This window comes from Vidua chalybeata, chromosome 1 (assembly GCF_026979565.1).
Source record: "Vidua chalybeata isolate OUT-0048 chromosome 1, bVidCha1 merged haplotype, whole genome shotgun sequence".
NCBI classification, from domain to species: domain Eukaryota; kingdom Metazoa; phylum Chordata; class Aves; order Passeriformes; family Viduidae; genus Vidua; species Vidua chalybeata.
In genome coordinates, this window is record NC_071530.1 from 22,690,903 (window position 1) to 22,718,147 (window position 27,245).

The following is a 27,245-nucleotide window of genomic DNA, read 5'->3' on the forward strand; positions in this document are numbered from 1 at the left end:
CTCAAAGGCTGCTGAGATAGGGCAGTCCTTCCATCCAGACATCTCTCCCATTTCAGTTCAAAATCTAAATTTTTTGTTTTCAAGGTGACTCCAACTTATATGCAAAGATAAAATGTATTTTTTTCAGGGAGCCAGGGCATTTGATATTTATCTCCATCAAAGGCACTACCTTTTAATATTCACCTTGAAAATCAATAGGGAGTTCATGGTGCAGAGTGGAGAGAAATCATGCTCAGGCAGGCATCATGCTCTGTACTGGTGTTGTTTCCATGCTGTGTTATTCTTGAGGCAGCAGGGAATCTTTGAATAATCAGAGGGAACTACCACTGTTTGCTATTGGCATGATGTATTGAAGTGTGTGCTATGAATATAGCTGACCATAATATTTCATAAATATGTCTGTGGATAGCTGCTCACAAGAAAAGGGATGGCATGTGCATTTTGATTTTTATATTTATGATGCTGAAACCTTCACTGAAGATGGCTGACAGGACTAATTACTGTTCTGACTTTTGCTTTTGAAGTTGCAGAATTTCTTTTACTTGTCATGAAATCTCTTTTTGCCTCTGATTGTCTTTTATGTTCAATCTGTTGCAAGTACCATAAGCTTGCAATGGTCAAGCTACCATTTTCTAGTCATTCCCCAACCTTTACTCTATGCCCATGTGAGGTCTTGTGTTCACAGGCTCCCTGATAAGTTTCATGTATACCACTCCAGTTCACAGGAAAGTTTTTCTTCATGTTATGGCCAATTTGTTTAGGCTGATATTTCAAAATTACTCTGATTCATATTGCCTTGATGACCTAAACTTTCTTAAGCTTTTCTTTATTTCTTGAAAATTGTGTGAAATTAGTGTTCTACAAATGAAATCCTCTTTTCATCTGAGGATAACAGATGGCTGGAAAAGGAATACATATTCATGGATTACAAAAAGACACTTTATGGTTACCAACTAGGCTTTCTTTTTTTTTTCTCCCCTCATTTTTAACTTATTTCCTTAACTGATTTTTGTAGGCAAGTTATGACATGGGATTATAAAAGGTGTACATAAATGTTTAAAAAAAATCTCTAGCATTGTAAATCTTTAATAAAAACAGTAAGTTACAGTTGAATTAGATAGAAAACTAATGACAACGAGATGTTCAACTAAAATGCCAAATGGTGGAAAAAAATATTAAAGTAGAGTAAGTACTAAAATAAATTACTAGGATTCTAACTAGAAGCTGAATCATTGATTATGTTGATCACTTACTGAGTGAATTTTTCAACATTTAAAATAAAGATTGGGAAATCTTTTCTCCATAGTTGAATATATAAAAAGAACATCACACTATATGTAGTGTGCTTCAACCTGGAAAGCAATTTAAGGAGGTGACTTAGTATTATTATCTTGCATAGCAGGGGACAAAACTGAAGAAAGTAAGTCTATTATATTACTTACCCAGGACTGCCCTGGAAAGCTTGGTAGAAAAACTAGGCTAGAATATAGTTGTATTACCTTATTGGCCATATATTCATGATTGGAATGATAGGGAGAATACTGAATTAATTTGCCAGCTGCCATTGTGTACCATTGCATTTCCCAGTTTGCTGATCAGTGGCATCTCTCAGCAGATCCCCTGTGACTGTCAGTGTGCAGTTTTAAGAGGCCACCTTATTTATAAGGGATATCTCTATGTTTGTCTTCAACTTCTCTTTCTATGAGCACCAGTGGGGTGTGGAGAGGTGTGAGGGGTGTGGAGGAGGATGGTGCTCAGCATTGCTTTGCCAGCTGCCCTTCCCAGGTGACTCCTACCAGCATCCATAGGTCGAGTACAGCCAGCCCTGTGCTTAGATGAGCTGATGGGTAGTTTGAACTGATGTGAGCTGGGGGTAAACTCTTATCTTACCTGCTCCTGTTCAAGTGAGGGCTGCCACACGGTTAGTATGAGACTGCCTTGACTCCTAAGTTCCAGTGACAGCACTAATTAATAATTTAAATCTTTCATCTCTCATGAAACTCTTTGATCTTCTGTTTTTTTCAGCCCTAATAAATGCCAGCATTATGAAGTATCTTTAATCCACTGGCTTCTACTAAGACAAGGTAACTTTTGTCTAGGATGAGGTTAAAAGATGGTGGAGTACAAAAAGAGAAATTCAGGGCCTGTGTTAGTCCCTTGAGAATTTACATGATAGGGCTTTAGCAGGACTGGGAGTGGCTTTTGTAAACTAGAAATGTAAGTCCTTTTTAGTAAAAAAAAATAATATAAACCATGTTACACTGAGCTGTCTTTTATGTTAATGATTAAAAGAAGTGTTTCCCTCAATGTGGAATCAGTTATTCTTTGGTAGAATAATCAGAGGTGACTAAACCTACAGTGAATGTGCCTCTGTCAGGTTTCTTCAAAGGAAATTTCTGGCAGAGCCTGATTCCATTAGGCCCCCATGGTTTGGAGTTTTAGGTATCTGTTTATGACATTAATATCACTACAGAGTAGATCTAATTAGATATTCTCAAGGTTTGATCATCAAACTTTGAGATTTTCCTGTAAATGAATATTTAACAATTGAAAGTTATTTTTCTTCATAAGAATTAGTTTCTTTAAATTTGTATCACAAATTAGAGCATCATCCCAATACCATCTACTGATTTTTCATTACAGAAGTGTTCCCAAGTTTAGCACTTGCTTGAATTATGAGCTCAACCTCAACTCCAGCCAGTGGTAAAACTCAGTATTAAATAAACAGATTGAAATCAGAATTGGCAGATTTTGTGTTAATTGACTCTTTTAAATGTGTATATTTAGAACATTTATGTCATCTAAATATATCTGAAGAACTTGAGAAAATAGTGTGATTGTACTCTTTTGTTCTCTATATGGCATCATCAGCGTTATCCCCAGTAAAGCAAATTAAAGCATCAGTTACTTTATATTCATCATTATTATATGTTCTTAATGATGCATTAAAGCATTAAATAATTTCCAATTTTCTCTACTTTCCCATAAATGGTCATTTTTAATAAATGTATTTATTATGGTAGTGCTGATATATGCTGGTTTAGAAAATGCAGAATGACATATTATGTTAGCATTTTTTGTAATGTCTGGCTCATTTGTATTTTTTATAATATGCAGACTTTTCCTTTTGCTGCGTAAAGCAATTTGTACTAGTTTTTCTTTTGCCAACATTGCATATATAATCAGAAATTTATTAGAAAAATTATATAATGTTAAAATGAGGAATTTCCATAAATTGGAAAGCTGTCCATCAGCTGCAGGTGTTTTGCCTAAACTAAAGTAGTTTTGTGTGATAATTAGAGAGGCTTTAGGACTTCTGTTCTTTCTCTGAAGGTTTTTCAATGAGAAGGAGAAAGCGAGTTATTTTAGGAGGGAGGATGGCTTAGAAAATAGGATTTCTTTAGTCAATATTGTCCTTAATAGAAACTAATGAGGCAGTTGACAGGACGGGCATAAGATGATAAGTGTAATCTTTGACACAGTGAAGTGTATTGTTTTGAGAAGGTGTGAAATTGTTTGCTTTGGACAGTGAATAATAGAGGTGGTTTAATGAATCCTACATGTTAAAAGAGTCAGCAGTGTTGCCTTTTCACTCTCTAAAAGGCAGTCTGCTTGTCAGTTTTTTACTTGTATTTGAAAATAATGAAAATACTGAGCATGCTTTGCAAGTTTTGGAAGACAAATGTAAAGCAGTATCTGGAAACAATTCTGTTAACCTTATCTGATCACTTGTGAAGTCTGCAGAGACAGGTATTGATAGGTTGCAGAGGTAATTTTACCCAGGTTTCCTTTTTTCAGTGTTGTTTCTAAGGAAATTATGATATTATTTTGACATGGCATCACAAGTTTCAGGGTGCAATTTCCTGACATAGCTGGCTTGATCCCATGGCACATTGCTTCTCAGAAGGTGGACCCAGTTCTTATGTATTTGTTAGTGAATTTTTTTTGTTTTTTCATGCCTTTATAATTAAATAAAATATTATATAATTCTTCTTGGAAGGGCCAGTCTTCTCCTATTTAAGCTCTCTAAGCAGTCTCATTGTAAAGTCCAGCAGAAATGAGAGCAAATACAAGGCAGTGTCAGGAGTGTGTGGCAAGGATTAACCAGGAGAAACCTATGCCATGAGGCAGCCCTTAGCTCATCATTTCAGCATCATCTAATTGCATCCTGAGATTGCATCAGTGGGAGGATAATTATAGGATGTGAATAAGCACCCTATCTCTTTAATTGATACTTCATAATTTCTCACATCTCCAGTTTTATATTCTCCTGTTTATAGAAAATTAAATGGAAAAAATATTTTAATGACTGGGTAGTAAATGAGAATAAAGAAGCTTGTATTATGGAAATTATAGATTGATATGTTGGAGATAAATTGTATTAAAGAGGAGAATTAAATCCCAGAGGAACACTACTTGAGCTTAGTTTGATTATTTTGATAGTACTAAGAGTTGCCAGGATGTCTGTCAAGATGATGACAGGTACCAGTGACTAAGGGGCAATGATAACTAAAAAGCACAGCTGAACTGCTGTGTTTAATTGTGAATTCTTTGAAATTGGTTGGTTCCATACTATTGCCATTTGTGTTATATATTGCTCTTCATGAACCAGTGGAATGTAGAATTTCAGATTAAAAAGAACATTAACTACACAATGCTGCATGTCTTTTGCCCTTCTCTATCAAGAGACTCCATATCCCTGTTTCCTTTATGCCTCTTGGATCTATTCTTTTCATTGTATTTTGCATTGCCTTCTCTGAACACAGCATCTGTCCTGGTCTTTATCTGCAAAATGATCTTGCTTTTCTTACTTAAATTCCTCCTGCAGTTAGTTCATCTGTTGCAAAATATTAAAGTTTTTCAGATATCTAAGTAATATGTATATGGTAGGGTGGTGAATTGACAGAGGAATTGAAAACTACACGTTTAAGAAATGCATATCTGTCATCAGTCCTTCTGCTTTTAACATGGTTCATTCTCCTGTCTGAGCATGACACATGAAGTCACTTGAGGCAAGGCTTATCTTTTTCTGATGCCATAAGTTCTGTTTGAATCCAAATAAAAAAATATGTAAGGTAATTATAAGGAGAAATCCAGGAGAGTTAAGCTGATAATTTCCTTTCAGCAGTGACTAGTGGCATGAGACTTGAACTGGTGCCAGCCTGAATATTATGAGTAATTGGAAGGTGATGAGTAAACCATCTTTTGATAACCAGGGTTTCTTAACTTGCTCAGAGTCATTGTGTAATGTTCTGTATAGGGCTAATGACTTTTTGGTAATTATGAAAGAGGAATAATCAGAAGAAACAAGACAGTAGCCATCCATCACTGAATTCATATAACTGCAAAAATTAAAAGCCTGAGGGAGAAGATGAATTCAGAGTTGGTGGTTTCCACCTTGCTTTGAAAATGTAATACATGTTCTAGGGCCATCCCTCTTGTAGTACAGTAGGGAATTGCCTCCATGACTACAGGAGTGTAAAGGCTCCAATGTGTCCTTGAGCTTTGTGGCTGTAAAGGCTAATTTTGCTTTTACAGAAATAAGTCTTAATAATAATAATAGCAATATTTTTTCAAAAACTGTATTATGCCTTTCTGGTAATTTATCCTCACTGTTGCTTGTCGTACATGGGGACAAAAGTCTCATGGTATGAGTTTGTTCTTGAAGAGGGTAATGGATATCAACTTTGTTCCATTTTTGTACAATTTTATTTGGATAAACTGAACCAACTGGATTTTTTTGCAAGACCTGGAATGTAATTCATGTGTGGTGAAATTTTGAATGCTAAAAATGAAACAAGACAAATAGATTTTACACTAAAATGACCTATTAAGAACTTTTGTCTCTAGGAGCACAAAATATTTTTAAACTTATAAATGAGAGTTATTATAACCTAAAAGTAGCCTGGGCCATGTAGTCAAGAATATGCCTCAGGAGCAATCCTGTCCTAGTGGGAAATGGCCAGAATGACCTAAAAATTATTTCATTACACAAACTTCATAGCTTTTTGAAGGCTATAATAGTGTGTATCATGCAGTGGGAAGGAGGTAATCAGTGTAAATCTGGATATACTGCATGTGAAGTGATTGATGAAAATCATATGCCTTTGAATAGTTTGATCAAATAATGAACAGATATTTTATAACGAATTTTTAAAATGTGTTGCTTCTTAACAAAGCTTCAGTAACAAAGCTGTGGTAGAAAGGAAACAGACTGACTCACAGAAAACTGAGATAATTTCTTGGTTTGCATCTGAGTGTGTAAATATGAAGTTGACATTATGGAAGCTATGAAGTGCTTCTTACAGTGCTGTAGATGAATCACTGGCATTGACAGGAAGAAATTGAATAAGTACATGATAGGAAATAAGTTCTATTATAAGAAATACTGTGTCTAGTATAATTTTGGTTTTTTAAAATTTCTCCTTCCCCTCCCCTCTTTCCCTTACAGGGTAAATGGGAAGCTGGTGGCTTTGAAGGTGATTAGATTACAAGAAGAGGAAGGAACCCCATTTACTGCTATCAGGGAAGGTATGCACTCGCATTTAGTGATTATATATGTGGGGTTTTCTTGGTAATTGCATTGTGCTTCTTATTTCTGTGCCATGCTATAGTGAATAGCTTGAGAATTCAAATTGCATGGTTATGTTCTCAGTAGGAAGAAACTTTGGTGCTTCAAAAACAAAGCCTCTGGTGTGGGAGTTCTTGTTAAAGAATGCAGCTTTGCCTGTGCTTTGGCTCCTGTTAGATTTACTATACCAATGAGTACTGGAGAGCATGTTTAAGGTGGGTGTGAGTAGTCACTCAGGAAGATGAGGGAACTGTGTAAGATGCACTAGGTGCAGGCAGCACCTAGGATGAAGGTAGATGTGATTTTTCATATATATGCAGCATGAAGCAATGACAAGCATTTCTTGATAAAGGCAATCAAAAGATCATGGAGCAAAACTGCAGGCACTTTTGAAGCTGTGTGTAGTTCGCAACTAGCTTGTGTTTCTTTTTCCTTCCCTATGGACTCTAAGTTGTGTGGCCTGGGAATGATTCTTATCTATTGTACTTGGAGATGCCTGTTAAACTTTCTGCTCCACTCCTTTATCTTTCCTTGTCAGCTTCTCCTGGTCCCTAGTGACAGCTGCTTTATCTGTGTCTGTCTGTACCAAGCTCCTTTGCAGAAATTGCTGGATATGCCTTCTTTGTGGGGTTCTTCTCTCTTAGAAGGTACTAAAAATGAGTCTTGGTAGAGAAATAATAAACAAGTTACCATCACAGCACTGATTCAGACTCAGCTGAAATTGGTGATGAACTAAAGAGATGAAACTCTTACAACTTTGAGGGAGCTCTTAAAATTGTGCTATCAACCTAATTCCCAGGGTGAGATGAGCCAGGGAGGTATTAGAACCTCAGCCCTCCACAGTTGGCCCTCCATGTGAGATGTGTGGCTTCATGATCATGAGAGCCCCAGACACAGCAGCTGTAGCTCCCTTGTGCCTTCCTCTTGCAGCCATCTGTCTGCTGTATGTCTGTCTGTACAATGAGCCCATTCTGGAGTGGGCTGGGAAAAAAACTCCCATGTTTCATGTGATTGACACCCTGAAGTTAGAAGTCGGTAAACTACTGTGGATTTCCATCCCAAGGCTGTGCATTTTAAAGGTGGCTCTTTCACAAAGGAGGGAAAGCTGTGGGAGGCCAATTTATGAAGGAATTTCCACAGTTCTTCTCTACTGCTTCATCTGAGTAACAATTATTGAATGATGTGACACATTTATTCATAACAATATCTATTTTATGTGTGAACTGTCTGTCCCTGCAGCTGTGCTGTGATAACGAGGTGTGCAGAGGGTTACGGGTGCAGCTTTCAATATCTGTGATGCTGAGTTCAAGTTATAACAATCTGTTCTAACAGTTTCAAATATGTTTATTGTTCTTCAGGTTTATAGTTGGTATGGTACTGACTTAATGACAGAATAGTAAATACAGCTTTCTTGTGCCTTTTTAGTGACACTTAAAAGGTTTTTTAATGTGAGCTTGGTCTAGATGAAAGTTTACAGCACTGTAGCTGTCAAATGCAGTATAGTCCCTTTTCCTTCATAAACAGTGTGTTGTGTGAGCTCAGTATACAGAAGTATTCATTAGGAACAAGAACAGAGATTTTTCCTGCTTGATATATTAAAAAATATTAAGGCACACTTGCATGAAAATACTTTTCACATTGTCACTGGAAAGTTTTCTTTTTAGCTGTGAGTACAATACTTCAACCAATACTGTGGTTGAAGCCAGTTAAAACCCTGCTGCTTTAATATTAGTAGAATAAAGGTCTTGTCTAGAAAAGCTCTTGAAGTTAATAATTAATACCAATTTAACTGTGTGGTGTCTCACTGATTATGACAGGACTGTGTGCATCCATTATATTTTTAAGTCTTCATCTAAGCTGAGACTAGATCCAAAGAGTAGTAGGATAATAAAAAAGTTTTTTCTCAACTCTTGTAGACTCTTGGTTAGGTGGGTTCACACTTGGGTTGTAGGTTGTTTATGAAACATTTTTCTGGTAAAGGAAATCTTGTCTCCTTGATAGTGAGATTTCATTCAGGAGCTATCAGTATAAGTACAATGTTGTATGTGTTATGTCATGTAGATGTCACACATACCTGATATGTAAGATGGGAAGGGGAAAAATCTATATTTATTTAGGCTTTGACTTTTCTGTTATTGGTTTTGATTTTGTCAGAAACAAATATTAGGACCAGAAAAGTAAGGAAAGCTTATTACGAATGTAATTTTCAGAAGGTGACCTCAGTGATGTTGTGCCAGGCCTGTAGAATTTGACAGTAACACTACAGCCACTACAGCCATGGGCTTCACTAGCAGGACCTTAGGAAGCTGTTCCTTTCCTCTTGGCAGCATCTAATCCATCTTGGACATGTTGAGTTCTGTAATGCCTCCCTGGCTGCTGTCAGCTACAAGGGTGGGGAGAAAAAAAAAAGGAAAAAATAAATGCTTCTATGAGCTCTTGAAATTGTCTGATAAGTTTGATATGGAAAAACAGCAAGAATGGGACACTGTGTTAAGCAGTTTTTTCTTGATCTTTGATGACTGACTAAGGGCTCCAGTGCCATAATTTGGGCTGGGACAACTAGAACTAGGACAAATACCACTGAAGATGAGATCAACTTCTAATTTCAGTTATCTGAGGAATAGTGTTCCCCAAATGGAAAAATGCATATATGATGGTATGAGCCAGAGGTCTGTTGAAGGGCATTTCTTTCCAAACTCTTTCATAATGGAGAAACCAGGCAGGTTTCATCTTGGCTTGCTCCTATTTTCTAATTTTCCAACAATGCAAGGCAAATTCAGGCAGAAGTCTAGTTAGTTGTAAATTAAAACTACTGTTAGAAAACTGTTTACCATTTCTCATGGCTGCTTGAGTAAAGCAGTGAGAGAAAATAGCATTTCTACTCGGTGCTCCTGAGGGGGATGCTGTGGGATGTTAATTTGGGGGAAGTTACAGGCTGAAATCCTAAGCAGTGGTCATGCTGAGGGATTGTTGTAGCTGCCTATGTACAGGGAAGCATATTGTTACTGTTGTGACAGCAACAGAATGAAGCTCAAAGTAATACAAAGCTACAAAGAAAAAAGAGACTAAGAGAAGTGGGAAAATGAAGGAGATAAATATGGAATGTGTAACCGTAGAGACAAGCACTAACTTGGTTGAAATAGGAAGTGGAAGGAAAAGTGAAAAAAAACCCTCCAACTGAACAAAAAAACGAGTAAAGCTGTGTAAGGAAAATCATAGTTAATTTTAAGGCCTAGGAGAGGTTTAGCTGAAGCTTCAATTAAATTAATTAAATCAATTAATTAATTTAAAAAATTAAATTCAATTAGTTAGTCTACTTTTACAGCAGATAGGGGTTTGTGTCTTCTACCATCAAAGTTACATAGGTTTAAATGAAAATAGGTGAATGTGGCATATTTATTGCTGCAGTTCAGCTCACTATTGAATTTATAGAACAAAATTTAGAAGTGGCCTGTGCTAAATGTTCTTTCAACTTGGCCTGAGTTAGATGTACCAGCTTGTTGTATGTAGTTTATAGGATTTTCCTCTCTGAATTTAATTCACTTAGTCTGAGATAATCTAATTTACTTTTGAACAGTCCAAGAAAAAAAAAAGAAGGCAAAAATGAGAAAAAAGCATAACTGATTCGGTGTATATACTTGAGTGGGATAAATCGATGAGATTTTCTGATAACATTTATGTGAGTGATTCAGGTCACCATATTACTGTTGTGGGCTAAGTGTGCCTGGAACAGTGATATCTGAGATACTGTGGAGTCTGAAAGTCATTTACATCCTATTTTCTCATTTAAAATAAATTTGGTAGTATACTGATTAGCAAATTATTTGTTTTCTGTGTTAGTGCCATTGTGGTTTATCCTTTTACTGTAATGTTCATTATCAACTGTTTGGAGATGGTTCAGCATCAGACTTGAAGTATTATTAAACCCACGGCAGCCAGGAGAAAAGTTCACTGACCTTAACTTTTATCTCAGATATTTCATTCCCTTAATTTCCTGTAGAATCACATGTTCATCTAGGCTAAATACTAAACTCTGTGGTAGATTCTAATTCTGGGAACAGATTGATTTACAGTTCTGTAGTTATCTTTTTTTTCATTCTGGGTAATAATATTGCTTATATCCAGCATGACAAAGATTTTGCTTTTTGGAAACATATATAGACAAACATCCCTTGGCTTTATCAGCACCTTGCTTCGGAGCTTAACTTGCTTACTGTGTTATTTTCTTGGGTAACAAAATTCTTTTTTCCCCATCCCAGTCATGAAAACTTTTTTGCATTTGTTTTTAATTTTCCACCCTTGAAAATATTGCCATTTACTATAGCAATAAAACTGTATTCCAGGGTTTTAATATATTGAAATGTTTCATTTCCCATAGGTCTAGATGGTGTTTCAAAGCATCATCCAGTTTTGTAGCTATTTTTGTACTTTGTCATTTAAATGCCATGATTGGGCAACTTTCAGTTTGGTTTTCATTTTATTAATTACTGTATTTGTGTGTTGTAATTTATATGTATTTGTACCAATTTGTGTGTCACATTTAAAGGTGCTCATGGGACAGGCTTTACATCTTTGATTTGACAGTTTCTCAGATACTACTCTTCCATCTACTTCAATGTCAAAGGCTGTGGTCTTAATTCCACGTATGGATAGCAGCATGCAGAAATACAACATAAGTGCTCTGGAAGCATCTTCTGTCTTGCATTATAAAATTACAAAGAATACAGAAATTGTTTAATGATTATTTTTTTATTTTTAAAGAGCAGTTTATCTTGTATATTGAATAAGTTTATTTTGTGAGTTGTGGGAGAACACTTAGTGCATCTGAGTGCCAGTATAAAGCATGGAAAAAGATGCTTAACTCTTGGCCACAGAACATCTTCAGAAGTCTTCAAAGTTTTGGGCCTCTGCGTCCTTATCTCAGGGTGTGTGGTAGGAGTGAGTCAAGAGGAGGCTGTCAAGATGATTAGAGGGATAGAGGGGATAGCTTTCCTGTGAGGAAAGGCTGAAAGAATTTGGTTTATTCAGTCTGGAAAAGGGAAGGCGTAGGAGTTACCTATTTGCAGCCTTCTAGTACCTGAAGGTGCCTACAAGAAAGACAGAGAGGGACTTTTAACTAGGGCATGTGGCGACAGGACACAGGGAAATGGCTTTAAACTGACAAAGAGTAGATATTAAGAAGAATTTCTTTACTGTGAGGGTTGTGAGGTACTGGAACAGGTTGCCCAGAGAAATTATGGCTGTCCCATTCCTGGAAAGGTTCAAGGCCAGTTTGAAGGAGGCTCTGAGCAACCTGGTCTAGTGAAAGGTGTCCCTGCTTATGCCAGGGGGTTGGAACTTCCTGATCTTTAAAGTCTCTTCTGACTGAGGCCATTCTGTGATTATAATAGAAACAAAAAATGAAAAACTGAAACTGTCTCTAAGAAAGAAATGAGAGTTCACATTTATTCCCCAGAATCTATATATTTTATATTCTATATGTGTATTAAAATATATATTCTATGTTATAATTTATAATATATTATTCTCAGGACATATATTTATACCAGACAGCCTCTTTGAAGATGGGAGGTTTTCTGAGGCCTCCCTTTCTGAAATTGTCAGGATGGAAGGGATAAATCTTTACAAAATTTTTATCTGTAGAAAATCAAAGTGGAATAAGTGCTAAGAAAACAATACAGGGAAGATCAGGAGTTTGCCAAGAGAAAGCTCTTCCCTGAGTGAATGTGTAATTTATTGCCTGGTGTTCCTAACTGCTGCACAGTGGAAAACAGTGATTGGTGTTAACAATGCTGCAAGTGATGTAAAGTAGCTGAGCTTTTGTATTATCCTGGAGAAATAGCAGATTCTGTACCTGTAACATCTAAGGAAGACCTCCAGAAAATTGTATTTTGACTCAGTAGGTATAATTCTTTTGACCTCATCCTGAATTATGACCTGAGTTATTGCAGACACTCCCCAGCTCAGTGATATGTAGCCTAATGGTCTTTTCAACACTGAAGTCAACAAATGACCTCATGGCATTGGTGGGATGACTCATGGTCATAAGCCTCCTATTTGTTGTATTAGAGTAGGTCTGGAAGATTGTATGCCATGAGTCAAGGTCACAGTGAAACAATATCTGCCTATATTTTTTGAAGAGTTATTGGTTGATCTACTGGTAGAAGGTAAACATGAAAATTGCAGTGAAAATCCTGTCTTCATCTTAAGTAAATAATATATATTTTGTTTTAATTGGAAGTTAAATAATCCTCTTACATAAAGTAAATCTATTCATTTTATTCAGGGTTGGTTTGGGTGTTTTTTTGTTGCAGGTTTTTTTTTTTTTTTTTTTTTTTTTTTTTTTTTTTTTCCTAATAAGGAAGCTTAACAACTGCTTTCTTTTTAGTAATAGGAGTTTGGAGGACTTTCAGATTTCCTTTACAAAGCCCAGTTAAGAAATTTGAATTTCCATAATTGAAATGCTTAAAAGCTTCACATATATCTGGCTCAACAAGCCTCAGGGAACTTCAAGAGATTATGTTTAAGATTATGGAGATGTAGCTATTCTGAGTGTGCATGTCACAAGAGTTACTATAGGGGTTTTGTGTCTATGGTTTAGAGCCTGAGGATAAGTTCACTCTCCCCAAAAGCCACATTGCTTTGGAGCAAGTTAAGTTAAAAAAGAATAGGACAGTAGCTTGGCTGTAGCTTGGGGAACCTTTTCATGGCCTACAGAGCTGGCAGAGCTGTTGCTTCTGCAGGCTAAATAGAGACGGCTCAATTAGCTGTAAAGTCCCTGCAAAGCCAGTTGGGCTTGGAGTCATAACAGCTTTGTTTTTCAGTGTTGTTAAAAATAAAACACGCAAGCCAAGAACCTCTGGGACACTGTGTCATTGGATATTTAAGGTCAAGAATATTCAAAAGTAAAGAAACTCCAGCAATTTTAATTTCTCTGTCTGGTCTCTTTCTCTTATGGTCACCCTGCAGCCTGACCCAAACTGTGGGTTTCCTTGAGTTAAAAGAGTTCGCAAATTAAGACAGACCAGGCTTCAAAAACTACAGTACATTTGGAAAAGTATGTTCCTGGGACCTTTTTCATGAAATGAAGTCAACTTTTAAAATTTCCAAGACTTTTGGAAGTTACTTCTTAAATACCCTTTCATGTTGCAGAGAAGTGTATGCTATTTCTTCTTGAACATTAATAAGAGACAAAATGCTTTTAAGTTCTGGAGGTTTTTTCTGAATATTTTTTTGATAGTTCAGATTTTCAGCTATGCTTCATTTATGCTTTCTCCTGCATGTGCAGTTGTGTATGTCTACAAGAAGTGTGTTAGATCTTTGGCAATGTGATATAAAGCTTGGAAGCAGCAGGAGTTTCATCTTTACTCTACTTTCCCTCCTGCTGTTCTCTCCAACCCTGGCTGCTAATTTTTTTTACTGACAGTACTCATTTGCTTTTCCTTGAAAGCAGTTGGACTGGCTGGCTGAAGCAGGTGAACTGAATTCCTTGCCATCCAAGATGAACGTGGGAGATCTGACAGTTTTCTAGTCTCATATACAATGCAAGTTATGATGTTATTTTATCCTGCTTTTTAGTGTGTCCAAATTACACTTTTTCTTTTTGGTGGGCCACATAGGGTGGTCAGAAATGGTAGATTGAAAAAGTTTGTCCTGTTTGTTTCTTTGTACTTGACTATTCACAGACTAAACATAGTATTTCCTTTTTTCCCCTTTTTTTTAACCATCTAACAAATTAGCAGTTTTCTCAATTAGAAAACCTTCAGGAGAGCTGGGATTACATAAATATAGCATAAATTTTGGTGTTTCCCTTTGAGAATCATGTTATAAATTTTAAAATCTATAATGAACTGCCATCATCTAGGAAAAGTGTTGTGTTTTTCTGAGAAGTATAAATGCAAATTCCAAATTATCCAGTTTCATAGAACTAGATTTGTTCCACAGAATATTCCATCCCCTCTGTCCTCCTCCCATTCCTCCTCCAACATTTTATCTGTGGCCTGCTGAGGTGGAACACAACTGTATCAATTGAATCTTCATTCAGTACTTTTGATGTTCAGGCTGTGACCTTCTAGCTTTTGTTCTTGAGCACAGTTCAAGCAAGAAAAGAATGGGGTGACACTTTAAAGATTTTTTTTTTTAATATGATCATTTTGCTGTCAAGAATTCTTTCTTCATCCTTGTTATGTTAGCTTAATGGCAGACCTTTCAGGCTCTGCCCTACTTCCACTGAAGAAGTTGTCCGTGCATCCTCATTGCTCACATGGGAAGTGTTGGAGAAGGGATCTTGTGCCAGTTCCAGCGCTGGAATGTTGCAAATCCATTAGTTCACTAGTGCTATAGAACCCTTCTTAGTATGGCTTTTGCTTACGGTTTCCTCTGACCTGAGTTTCAGGGCTCTCTGACTTGTCTTTTTGCCCCTGGGGCTTTCTGGATAGAGCAGATTTCTTCTGCTCAAAAACTGTTTCTTTTCTTCCCTATTTAATGCAGAAGTTGGAACTGTTGCCTTATAGATTCCAATCTACTGCTCTTGTTGTCCCTGGTAGTACGACAAGAAGGGTAGAAAACACATGACAATCACAGAATTTGGAGAATACAAGAAGGCTGGCAATCCTTTCTTTGTATATAATGAAAATATGCATCTATAAGTCATACAGAACCCTTATGCAGCCCTCATGGCTTTCTTGTTTGAGTGGAAGTTGTTGAGAATCTGTCTTTTTATGCTGTATGTAAATTTAATATCCTCTTACAGCACATTCTGCCACCAAAAAAAGTAGAGCTAAGTTAATCCCTCTCCAAGTAGCATTAGTTTTTGCCTTGTGACCATATCCCAGATGGAGCAGATTGAATTGGTAGTACAGAAACCAGCTTCTTAATATGAGTGGAGGTGCTAGCAAGTGATGGCATGTTTCAAGTGAAACTGCTTGGAGACCCTCAGGTAGCTATCCAAGCACCAGTATCTTTCATAGCCACCTGGTGAAATAAAAATTTGATATCTCTGATGTTGGGGCAAAGAAATGTTTCCTGAACCCAGCTAGTTCTTCTAATTGTTTTTTTCTTTGTCATGTCTCCCTTTTGCAGAAGGGATAATCTAGACAACAATATAATTTAGCCTTCTGATGAAAGTTACGACTTCAAATCTGCACAAAGACATTTGTCTTTGTCAAGATCTATGTGTGTGTTTTTCTACTGCTGTGTCCTGGATTTCAAAAATACCAAAGCAGGGTGGGAACTCAGTGTTCAAACCAGTTTAGTCAGCTTCAGTTTTATCCATGGTCTTTTTAAGATGTAAACCTAGTAGATGACTGTGGTATCTCAGCAGAATTGGTTTCAACTTTGGGTAAATTACAAAATAAGGACTTTAGAAGGTTGTTTGGTTTCTTTGTGTTACAGCTCTCTCCATTGAAGGAGATACACCACTACATATATGGAAAAAAGTGTATGGGTGCATATGTGTGTTGTGCATTCATGTGTCTCCTGTATGTTTTTAAGACTTAGAAAAACAATGAATCCTGTCCCCAAAAGAGCAAAATCCTCTGTGAAGGGTCACATACTGCCTTTGATCAACCCAGAGAATGCCTAATGTGAGTTGGCCGTGTACCCAGGTCTGGATAAAGTAAAAATGCTTCCTGTGAAAGTTGTCCATCTTCATCAAAAGTCATGTCTGAGACCTGCCACCATCTTCTTGCTACTGAATTCAGTCATCATTCATAAACATCATCAGAACAATTTTGTGAATTTCTAACACAGAAAGTTCATGAATGAATTATCCTAATTCTCTTGATGTGTATAAATAATTTAAAAATTGTCTTGGTTCTTCAGACACAAACTTAGCAATGAAGATGTGCATGTGCTTCTGCTGGATCCACAACAATGTCTTTGTTTTCAATGCTTTTGTCCACGGCACAATAAGTACTTTTACTTCCTTTGAGAAAAATCCACTAGTATATTTCAAATTTTTAACTTATTTATAAAATTAAGCACCTTTAGTCTCTACAGATACAAGACACTTCTCTTTTAATATCTAAAAAATCACTCCTATATCAAAGGGAAAATGACACTTATTTTCAAATTATGGGGCCATGGCATAAGTAGAGACTTGCTAGTTGAGAAGATAGGCAGCCTGAGAAGATGAGACTACTGCAGCATTTTGTTTTGCTGCTTTTTATTCCCATCTTTTGTGGTAATGATTCAATTCTTCCTTAAATATGTTGTATACACAGGGAAGTAAAAAATCCCAGTATGGTAAAATGCTATGTATAGTTCACAGTAATTTGCTGAAAATTTTAGGCATGAATTGTTTCTAAACTGAAATAGGTGAGAAACATTTTCAGCAGCTTACATCTTTGTACTGGCATAAAATATGGCAGCAACCACTGTAGTTGTTAAGAAGCACTAATACCTTTCTCACAGGAAGAAAAAGGTCAATTATAATCAAAACAGTGAAAAAAGCGGTAGCAAATACATCTTATTTTAAAGTTATATATGTGAGACAAAATATATTCCTTCTTGTCTGTTTCTTCACAGACTCCTTTTTTCCTTTGGTCTACCAGCTGTCAGATGCTGTAGGCACAGTCGTCTGGGTGAGACCATTCCTTCGGGAGACAGCACTGCTCTTTTTTCTCTTTTGTATTTTACCATAGCCTGAAGATTGTGCTGCAAACATTTCAGTTCAGTTTTTCAGTTTTTGCTTGGAGAGGTGTGAAATTATCTTTCAGGAATTGCACAGAATTGCAATAGAGGCTTCATAATGGGGTTTCTTCTTCCAGCACGGGTGGAGTTACTGCTTTCAGGCTTTATAATCAATATGAAGAGAGCAGCATTTCAGTATTAGAACTTGACCTTTACTGTCTTCTTCAAAGCAATGAAAATGAATATCCACATTATTTTACTTCAGAATGTTCCCCCCAAGTAAGCAATATTAAAAAAGAAGCTGATAATGTGTCGCATTTTCCTGCTGAGATGAAGGGGAGCTGGATGGTTCAGAGACTGGTAATAGGATGTGTGGCCTTCCACCTCTGACCCATTTACTAAAATATAAGCCATGACAGTGGAGTCTAAAAGTCATCACTATGAGATATTCAGCTGTAGAATCTGGAACTGTGTATTTCTGAATTTTTGAGGTCTGAGCCACTTATAACAAACTTCCACAGCTGCTCAGCTGGCAGCAGATTTAGCTTGAGCCAACTGAAAAGTGAACTTAAAACAAAGTGAAGGAAAATATCCTTATCGTAAATAAGGATGTTATAGGTGTGCTAAACCCAGTGATTTGTATCTGTTCTGATCTGATATAGCTTGTTTGTTGTATGTGTTTTGTGGTGCATGTTTCAGAGTTCCCTTAATCAGTGCTGAAGTGATATAGACCAGTTTTCTTTGACTTTTACTTTGGGTTGTTTGAAGGGGCTTAATGTAAATCAGGATTCTGTCCTCTGGGTTTTGCCTTGAGGAGATTCTCAAAACTGGCACCATCAATGACAGGTAGTTTACGTTATTTAACTTTTTGCATTGGACCTCATGTGGAAGTTTCCTAACATCCTTTTTGGTTTGTTTTTTTTTTTTTTTTTTTTGTCTATAGGCAACTTAAACTGCAGGTTAGCTCTTTGAAGCCTGTCTTAGTTGTACAGCTAAGATCTCAGTTGTACAGCTAATTACATTAATGTACAGATAATTAGATCCACAGGTTTTACTTAGCCTTATTCATCAGCTGGTTTTCCTGACCACAGCAATCAAGGAAGTCAAGAGGGTGGTAGAAAAGTACCATCAAGGTAGCTTTGCACACAGGCTGATTGCAGTCCATCTGAAAACACTTTCCCTTCCCTCATATCTCCTAGAACTTGAGAGGACAAAGTATGGTAGTCGGTTAAATGCAACTAATCGGGGGAAGAAAAGTAAATCAAAACTGCTTGCAAACTAAAAAGAAAAGCTTTTTACACATTTCACATACACATTCTCATTCACTTCCCTTTCCCCCTGTTTCTCTGAAATCGAGGATACATGCTTGCTCTTTTTTGTGCTCTGAGGCTCAAAAAATGTGCTTAATAATGGCAAGGACATCTTCATGCAGGCATTCACTGGATTGTGTGAAGGTTTTATTAAGAAAACAGGAAGATATAAACCCCAACTATATAGCACATTATTCTCTGGACACGATAAAATAGTTCTTTTGTTTTTCATTTCTGGTTTTCTCAGTGCAGCAGTGCTTACATTGCCTCTGCTAGGAAACTGCCAGTGCCTGAAGGGGCATCTACCTCAAAGCTAAACCCAGCAGGTTGCAGGACCATTGACAGAAAGCTGTAAAAACTTTCCCACTTCTCCAGGTTACTTTATGTATTTCTGGTTCTAAAAGATATTTTTCAATTTGCAATTACGTGTTTCTCAGAAAGTCTTGGTTATAAAGCTGACATGGTTGAAATACTGGCTTTGCATCAAGGTTTCTAACAGAATTAGCATTTGAATCACTTGAGACCCTATTCACAAAACAGAGGACTATTTGCATAATCAAAAATGCTTTATTTTGCATGCCAGTGGAGAAGCTAAGGGTTGTAACTGGGGCTCACAAACAAAATTCAAGTGATCGCATTGATGTGTGTCTGAATGCTGCTGTCTCTCAGTCTTGCTTGCACAAATTAATACAAATCTATGTAAAAGCCAAAGAAAAAGTTTTGGAGCAATGTCTAGTCTTCATGAAAAGTCTGATGAAGCAGGCGTTGTGTAAGCCATCAGTGTAAGGATTCGATGGACTTCCTACTCTTCCAAATGGAAATGAAGTTTGGGGCACTTATGCTGCTGGGTTGTTGCAAGACAATGGATGTCTTTCTAAAGATATGCTCAGTAAAAATTTATGCACTTGGAAATGGCTTCTTGTGCTAAGGAGGTCAAACTAAATAACCTATAAAAGCGTAGATCTGTGGATAGTGTGTTCAAGACTTTACCACCTTTCTGTCAATTTCTGCCAGCAGTCCAAGAGGCTTATGAATTGCATTAATAATAGTCCCATCTTGCCATCAGCCCATGCATTCATGTTTTTCATCCATTTTTATGGCTGTGGACAAGAAAGTAGAATGTCACATTCAATTACATGTGAATAACTCCTGATCACAGTTCAAGAGCACAAAGCAACTTCTAACCTCTCTGGGGCAATAGGAAACATTTGAACCTTAAAAAACCCCCTTAAATATCAGGCGATTTTATCCCTTTAATTTTTTCTAGACTGAATTTCTGATGTGTTGTTACTCTTGAATCAAGTTCTTTAGTGATATTTGGATGGCAGAAGTTTTAGTTCCACAAAGAAATTTGGTTATAATAATTACAGCTTCAGATTATTTAATCTTAAAAAAAGAGTATGGTGTGATCTAGGCTTTTTGTTACTAATGAATGTCAATTAATTCAATATAAAAATTTTTGAGGCATGATATGGATTCAATTAATTTATTTAAAAATATACTGATTAAAAGCTAGAGGTCCAAATAAAAAATAAAAGAAAGTGAAGTTTAAAGTAAATTAAAACTATCTTCAAAAATAGACATGCTCCTGAAAAGACAATCTATATTTTTGAGCCTTCAGTATCATACAGTACAAAGTTTTATTCTGGTCTCTGTGTTTGTTGTTTGCTAATCTCTGGAGTAAAAGTATGTCTCAGATGCATCTAAATCTGGAAACTAGACTAGAAATTCCATTAATCTTGGTTCCTAGTATTTTAGGCTTCAAAATGCTCCAGAGTCTAAGTGCATCATTAATAGATGTATCTTCTTTTCTGTACATTGTTTTGGAGCAGTCAGCAAAAGGTGAGTTTAGTCTGGTTCACACATCCATGTTCTTTGCAGAGTTTGCTGTTTTTCTGGTTGACTGAAGTGCATGAATTTAAAGTTGAGTTTCTCATTCATTTGTTTTAATTACAGAGGCCATTAACCTTGTAAAATCATTGACAGTTATGAATCTACATATTTGAGAATTATGTAAACAAGTTTATAATAGCTTCTCAAGTGAAATGAAAGCCAAACTGTATACAAGGACAAGGGTTTTTTAACAGCACTTGTTAAAGCCCAACAAAATGTCAGAAAAATACCTGCAGATAATCATACACTCCTTAATGACAAAGTCACTGCTGTGTTTCCTATCATGTGTAGCACTCATTGTACAGTTAACATCAACGATACCTTCAAGATATGGATATGTGCAACTGTAGTTTCTTCTCAGGTAAATGGTTCTTAATATTTTAGAGTTAGTTTATTGTGGTCAGAGAACTTTGGGAAAGGAATGTGTTTTACTGCCTCAGACCAGGTTTGTTTATCTGTGGAGATCTTGTCTGTTTGTTTTAAATACTATCAGGCTGTCATATGTAAGTTTCTAAATCAGCTGGGGGAGAGAGAGGCATTTTGATGGACCTCACAGTATCTGTGATCTGTCATCACTGGGGTGCTGAGCCCTTATTAGAAATAAATGAGTAAGGTTCCTGTGCCTGTTTCATTGACTGATTTTTTTTTTTTTTTGTATTTTTTTAATATTTCTGTTCTACTTTCATAAGGCTGGAGCTATTTGAAATATTGAACCATATTATGAATTTGGGGAGGATGTTTAGCCTTGTGAATGTTAGCACTTTCACTGCCACTATTTTAATATCAGTATCTGAACTGGAATGTGCTGTTAGAGTTTTCAATTCTTGATTTTTAGCCAAAACTTTCTGGCATATGTTGGAACAGGGATTTAGTATTCCTTATTTATCAATTTCTCTTAGAGGTGCAGTTTACTGTTGCAGAATGTGTGATATAACATACACACTAACTAGCCATGCTGAAGGAGGAAAAAGATTCATTAGTGCCTATGGGTACTTCTGTAATTCCTGTGACCTTTTTTTAGGTCAGAGTGTGTTCATTTGGGAGAAAAACTTGGCTGATAAAAATTTGGTGGCTTTGTTAAGTCATTCTTTGATTTACTTGGCATGAGGTGATGAGGCAGCAAATCGCTAGTAAAGAGCTCCAAGGACTCTACAGTGCTTGAGCTGTGTTTTCTGGAATACTAAGATGTTCTCACTTTAGTTGTAGAAACTAAAAATGTGTTTGCCCTTTTGCAGTGCCTCAAAATACTGTTGCAGATCAGCTATCTTCAAGAGTTGTTTGGAAAAGGATTCTTTAGAGGAAAAAAACACATTCCAAAGACTTTCAGAGGTTCAGAAACTACTTCAAAGCAATTATGGCTTGGTCTTATGTGTGTGAAATTGTTGCTTACCCTAAACTTAAAACTTCAGTGCACTTGCATTACACTGAAGAGTCTTCTGTTTGTGTTGGGCAAGTTTGTTTGGGATCAGCTGGTGAGATGATAGCGTTTCATCTTCAACCATGTGATAGTGCTACATTGATAAGGAAATTATATCCAGTAGTTTTGTGGTGTTCAGGTCCCATACTGGTAACACAGTCGAACACTGAGTGGTCTAGTCCAGTTTGTGCTTGGTCAAATCAAGTTAACAGCTGAAGTTTGATGTTTCTCCTTGCTTAGTTTCTGCAAGGAAAAAGGACCTCATCAGGAAGAGTTTCTGCTATACTTATTGATTCAGCTACTCAATCTGTTAGTATTTTATTAGCTTTGTCTTTCTAATTGAAAAAGGAGGTTATAGAGAAGTACAATTTAGGTACGTTGTTGTGCTTCTTCTAAGTCTTGCTGCTTAAGGTCCACTGCTTGTTTTCTATTCCATTTCTCTTCAGGAACAAGAAACTTCTTGCCTCTTGTGTTTGGTTAGCAAGGCACTTTTTTGTTTTGCTATAACAATAAGCAAGAAGGATTTAAAAAGACAACTAAAGAATTGTCTGTATCTCTAGGCTCATGTACTATGTGGGATGATGAACCAGGATTTAAGCTATTGGATGTTGGATTGTTGGCATGTCCTAAGCCTATGAAAGTCCCTTTGTGAAACTGGCTTTTTAGGTAGCAATTTTCAGTGCAGAGGTGTAAAACTTCCTGCTTTGCATGTAGCTTTGTTTTTGGATTTTTTTTTCTCATATTAACAGAGTTATAAACTCTACATGGATTATCCATGCATTTTTGTCCCCTCTTCCCTTCTGTATTTGCTCTAGCCTTGTTTCCCTTTCTGACATGCTCTGGCAGCCTGGAGAAGACTTCCCCCCTGAATGCTTGACGCTGTCTGTACCTGGGCTGTGGTAGGGAGGAGAACTAGGAGAAATAGAGGTTAGGAATAGATGTTGGTGTGGGCATTGCACCAGCTATCACAGTGAGTTTGGAAGAATGCAAATTCAGTGTCATTAAAAGCAACACCAGAGTAAGAAAGCAATGGTAGGAAGAAGGGAAGGGTTGATGACTTTGGCTGGCCTCAGTCAGGAGCCTATGGCATGGAGAATGGGGAATGGAATTGGACAGGGCTAGCATTTCCCACCATTTTTTCATTAGCAGGGTTGAAGAGGGGGGAGCAGAAGTGGAATACAGGACTTGGAGATGCATTCAGCCAAAACCAGGTTTGTGATTGAGATTTTGGGGAAACTGTTAGAATTGTTCTCCTGATAGACACTGTCCTATCTATAACTGGTGTTGTACTCTGATTTCTTGGCTCGGACAGGGGGGATTGATTCTCTGGGAGATTTTGGTTGCTTAAGTGCAGCTTTAAAATACAATTTTCCATTGACTAGAAGTAAACTTTGAGAAATTGGGCAAATTTTCACTGAAACTAGAAAAAGCATTTCCTTGATCTGAAGTCTAACTTTTGAAGGTCACCTTTCAATGAATGAGTTCAGAGAAGTGTTTGAAAAAAATTCAGCAACATTAAAGAGTATATTTGTTCTCTAGTTCTCTCTTGGAAAAGATCTGACCTGTTTTGACTGGAACAAACACTGTTAGGCACAAATTGGAAAAGATGAGGACATTTGTTTAAAGTCTGTTAAGGTAGCAGTGCCATTTTAGAGGAACGAATACTTTGAGAAGCAGGGCTATTAATTTTGCTACTGTCATTGTTAATTACTATGATTCTATAAAAAGAATTTTATCTGGAAAAGCAAACAGTAAATTGCTGTAATTATAATTGATGAATGACACAACAGGATGGAAGAACTGAGTATATTTTCAAGGGGGCTGGATGTTTTATATCTGTATGTCGTAGACAGACAAGCTGTTGAGTTGTCCTTTAAAAAAAAAAGTTAACCGCCTGTGGTGTTAATGGGTTATGCTCAAAGATACTTTTAATGTGTTTTCTCACATTTCTTAGGAGTGCTTTAATTATGGCATTGCTCAGAATGGCTTCCAGTGTGATTTAGATCCATAGTTTGATCCATGTCATGCATCTGCACAGGTAATTTTGAATCTGTACTTGAAAATTATGGGTATGTTTTTAGCAAAAGTAGGAGGATAGAAATCACTACCTTACCTCAACTAGGTCTCCTCTGAGCATCACTTTACTTTTGCACCCTGTCACTGTCAGCTATGGCTGTCAACTCCGTGAAGCTGAGACATTCCTTCAGCTCATCTTTTCTGTTCTGGCACCTCTCTGGCTCTCTATGAGGGCCAGCTGCTTTTTAAAGAAACATACAGGACTTGCTATCTTTTGCTTAAATGAAAATTTTTGTCCTGTATAACACATATTTCCAAGCTGAACAATGTCCCCAACCTTTCAATAAGCACATGCTGCTCTAGAGAGTGCCATGATAATAACAGGTCTCACTGTCATTTAAATGTAAATTTGTAAAGTTTGCAGTCATACTGATTTGGATATAGTTACATTCTGAAGTGAATAAAGCAAAAATCCTGGGACTCCCAGTTTTTTCTGTTTCCTCTCCATTGCTTGCACTTTGAATTCAACTAACATTATTGATGGGTACTATGAACTGCAAGAGTAAATGACAATTCAGTGATGGGGTGAGAATCAAGACAATACCTAGAGACCACAGGGCAAACCAGGAGGAAAATGTGTCTGCTCCTTGTGAATTGGTAGGGCCTTCACATGTGAAAAAACCACTTAAAATGTATTTTCAGATTATGTGCTTGCATAGTGGATGTCCAACAATGTTGGCACCAAAGGGCTATATTGGTCATGGTAAAGCATGGCTGTCCATTGCCAATATAATCTTTCAACCAATTTAGTCTGGAAAATAATTTAACCCTCGCTGAGTTTTGCTGCTATAGTGTCTGCAAGCTTGCTTCATCACTATTGCTTTTTTCATGGTAGAAATTAGTTTACAAGTTACTTGAGGGAATATTGCCATTTTGTAGTCTGCATGCTTAGCATATTTTTAGATGGGAAAGAAAAAACAATTACAAATTTTATAAAAGGCATCAAAGAGATCTAGTCTGAATTAAGGTTATTTCCTGTCCTTAAAGATGTTTTTAAAATGTTCTAGATATTATTCATACATCATTCATTCTAATGATGCTTAGGAGCCTAATAGTTCATTGTTTTGAGTTGCTTTTTAGGGCAAGTTACACAGTAACTGCATTTCATTTGCTTCATTATAACATTTTTGTTCTTTTCCTACATACACTCCATATTTTTCTCTTTTCAGTTACAGAACAGTATGCCTTATTTTCACTGTGATAGATTTTGTTTACTAAAATAGTTGTAAAAATAGTTGTTTGTTAGCTTTCTACTGAGTCTGCCTTTCTTTAACAAGAGATGCAGCGATGCTATGAGCATTCCACTTTATTTTCCACTTATGGGCAAAGAGGCATGTTGAGCCTCACCCACCCAGAAGAAGAAAATTGACATGATCTTTTAAAGACTCCTGTCTCGCTCCCTTTTTGAAAAATAGCAAGACATATGCCACAAGCCTTTTTTTTTCTGCTGCCTGAAGTGTGTGCTGACAAATGAGTCTGCTTTTCGTGCAGCTTTTTTTTTTCTTCTGAAGGAAATGGCCCACTGAGAAATAGAGCAAAAGTAATTTTTTTTTTTAAATAGCTTTTCTGTAGAATTCCTCATTTGTAAGTAGTGGCTCAAGTATGCTGGTAGGCAACTGAGTTTCATGTCAATGCAATTTAATTATTTTCTATGATGTTTTTCTGTCTTCTCTGTACAAAAAAGATATTCATTGCAGGTACATAAGGTTAAGTGATTTCTTGTCATATTGAAGCATTGGTAAAAGTGAGTAACAAAATGCTCATTGACTTCAGCAGAGCATGAGGTTCAGTGCTGGTACTTGGTTGTTTACTCCCTCATTTGGACAATGTAATACTAATATTGCAGATATACCATTTAAAGCAGAGGATCTTTATTATGGTTGCAAAGTCAATTGTTAAGAAGTTGTCAGAATTAAGTTTACCTGTGAAAACTTAATTTGGTCTCTCTTCTTCTACTGTTCTTTCCTTAATTAAACAACAGCACCACGTTTGCTCCTGCTGTGTGATCTCTGCCTGTGTCGGAAGATGATCGATTAATTTAATTTAATGTTCTTGATGGGTGGCTCTAGCTATAGGCACCTACTGTGCATTACTAAAACACAGATGGTTTTGAAAATTTCTAGAACCCTAGTCACTCTACTCTGACTACTTAAATATTTGTTCATCTTGTCAGCACCCCACTTGCCAAGAGTCCTTTTAAATGATGATTTTGAGATGACTTTCAAAGTACTTGCATAATGCTGGGTGATATCAATGTACAGTGTTGCTTGGGGTTCTGTAATAATTGTATGCATGCTGCTGTTCTGGTAAGTGTGAATGAAGATCAAAAGTTGAAATGTTCAGAAAATGAGGAACATGGTAATATTATCAGCTTGAATGACTTAAAGTTATGCTTAGTCAGTGGTAAGGTAAGGGTAAAGATCAGGCTGATTTTCTTCTGACTTAGACCTCGTAGAGTTTTCACCTTCTCTCATGAATGGGCAAGATCCTTCTCTGTATTTATTCCATCTGTAACACAACATTAAAGTCCTGAGAACAGTTAATGGGTACAAGAACACAAGTTGGTCGCTGCAGGAGAAGTTAAGCTGTGAATTTGCAGGTTGTCAAAGTGTGAGAGAAATGCAAGATAGATGTGAAACAGCTGTGAACTGAAACCCTGGCTTATCTCATGGTAGTGACATCAGGAATGTGTATCTCGAAGTTCGCATTGTGGCAGCCCCTGTAATTGTAGTCCATCTCTGTTTTGAGTGCTTAGCATGGCCTAGCATTCTTTATTTTAATTTGGATTTTTCTGTAAGTAATGTTCCAAGTGTTTGAAAAAGCAAGAGGAAATCTCTCTTCCATTTTCTGGTGTTGCATGTGCACTCCAATGCTTCAATATATTTGCTAGCTCTCACATGAACACATCTACTTGAACTGATATGTTAACTGGTACTTTGAAGGGTGCTTCTCTCTGTAGACTGAAATTGCAGGAGAATGAGGAAAACTGCCAGATGCTTTCATTGATTCCTGCTGAAAGCAGTGGGAATCTTGGGTTCTTGCATGGACATCAGTGGAGAATACGTTCTAGTGTCTGCAGACTCTTGTGTACTTCCCCCAAAATGTGAGTGTTTGCGTACCTGTGCTCTGCATCCTGTCCCTTTTCTGTCTTGTCTATGTGCTCTTTCCACTTCCCATGTTTTTCCACCTGTGAAAGATGTTCGTTTATCCTCTGGCTTTTTTTTTCTCCTTACCCAGCTGTCCTAGCTTCTACTGTGGATCACAGCCTCTCCTGCCATCTCACCTTTTTGGTATTCCTCCTTCCTTTCACACTGCTGATAGTCAGGCTGACCCAAGGAGAAAATTT

The 27,245-nt window shown here is 36.9% G+C and overlaps 1 protein-coding gene across 2 annotated transcripts in view; it reads left to right on the forward strand.

The window, feature by feature from the left end:
* Window positions 1-27,245, forward strand: part of CDK14 (cyclin dependent kinase 14) — a 318,431-nt gene that overhangs the window by 97,184 nt on the left and 194,002 nt on the right. For both annotated transcript variants that reach the window (XM_053941947.1, XM_053941953.1), the window contains exon 5: window positions 6,452-6,531. In XM_053941947.1, coding sequence (XP_053797922.1) covers window positions 6,452-6,531 — 80 coding nt within the window. The remainder of the gene's footprint in view (window positions 1-6,451; window positions 6,532-27,245) is intronic.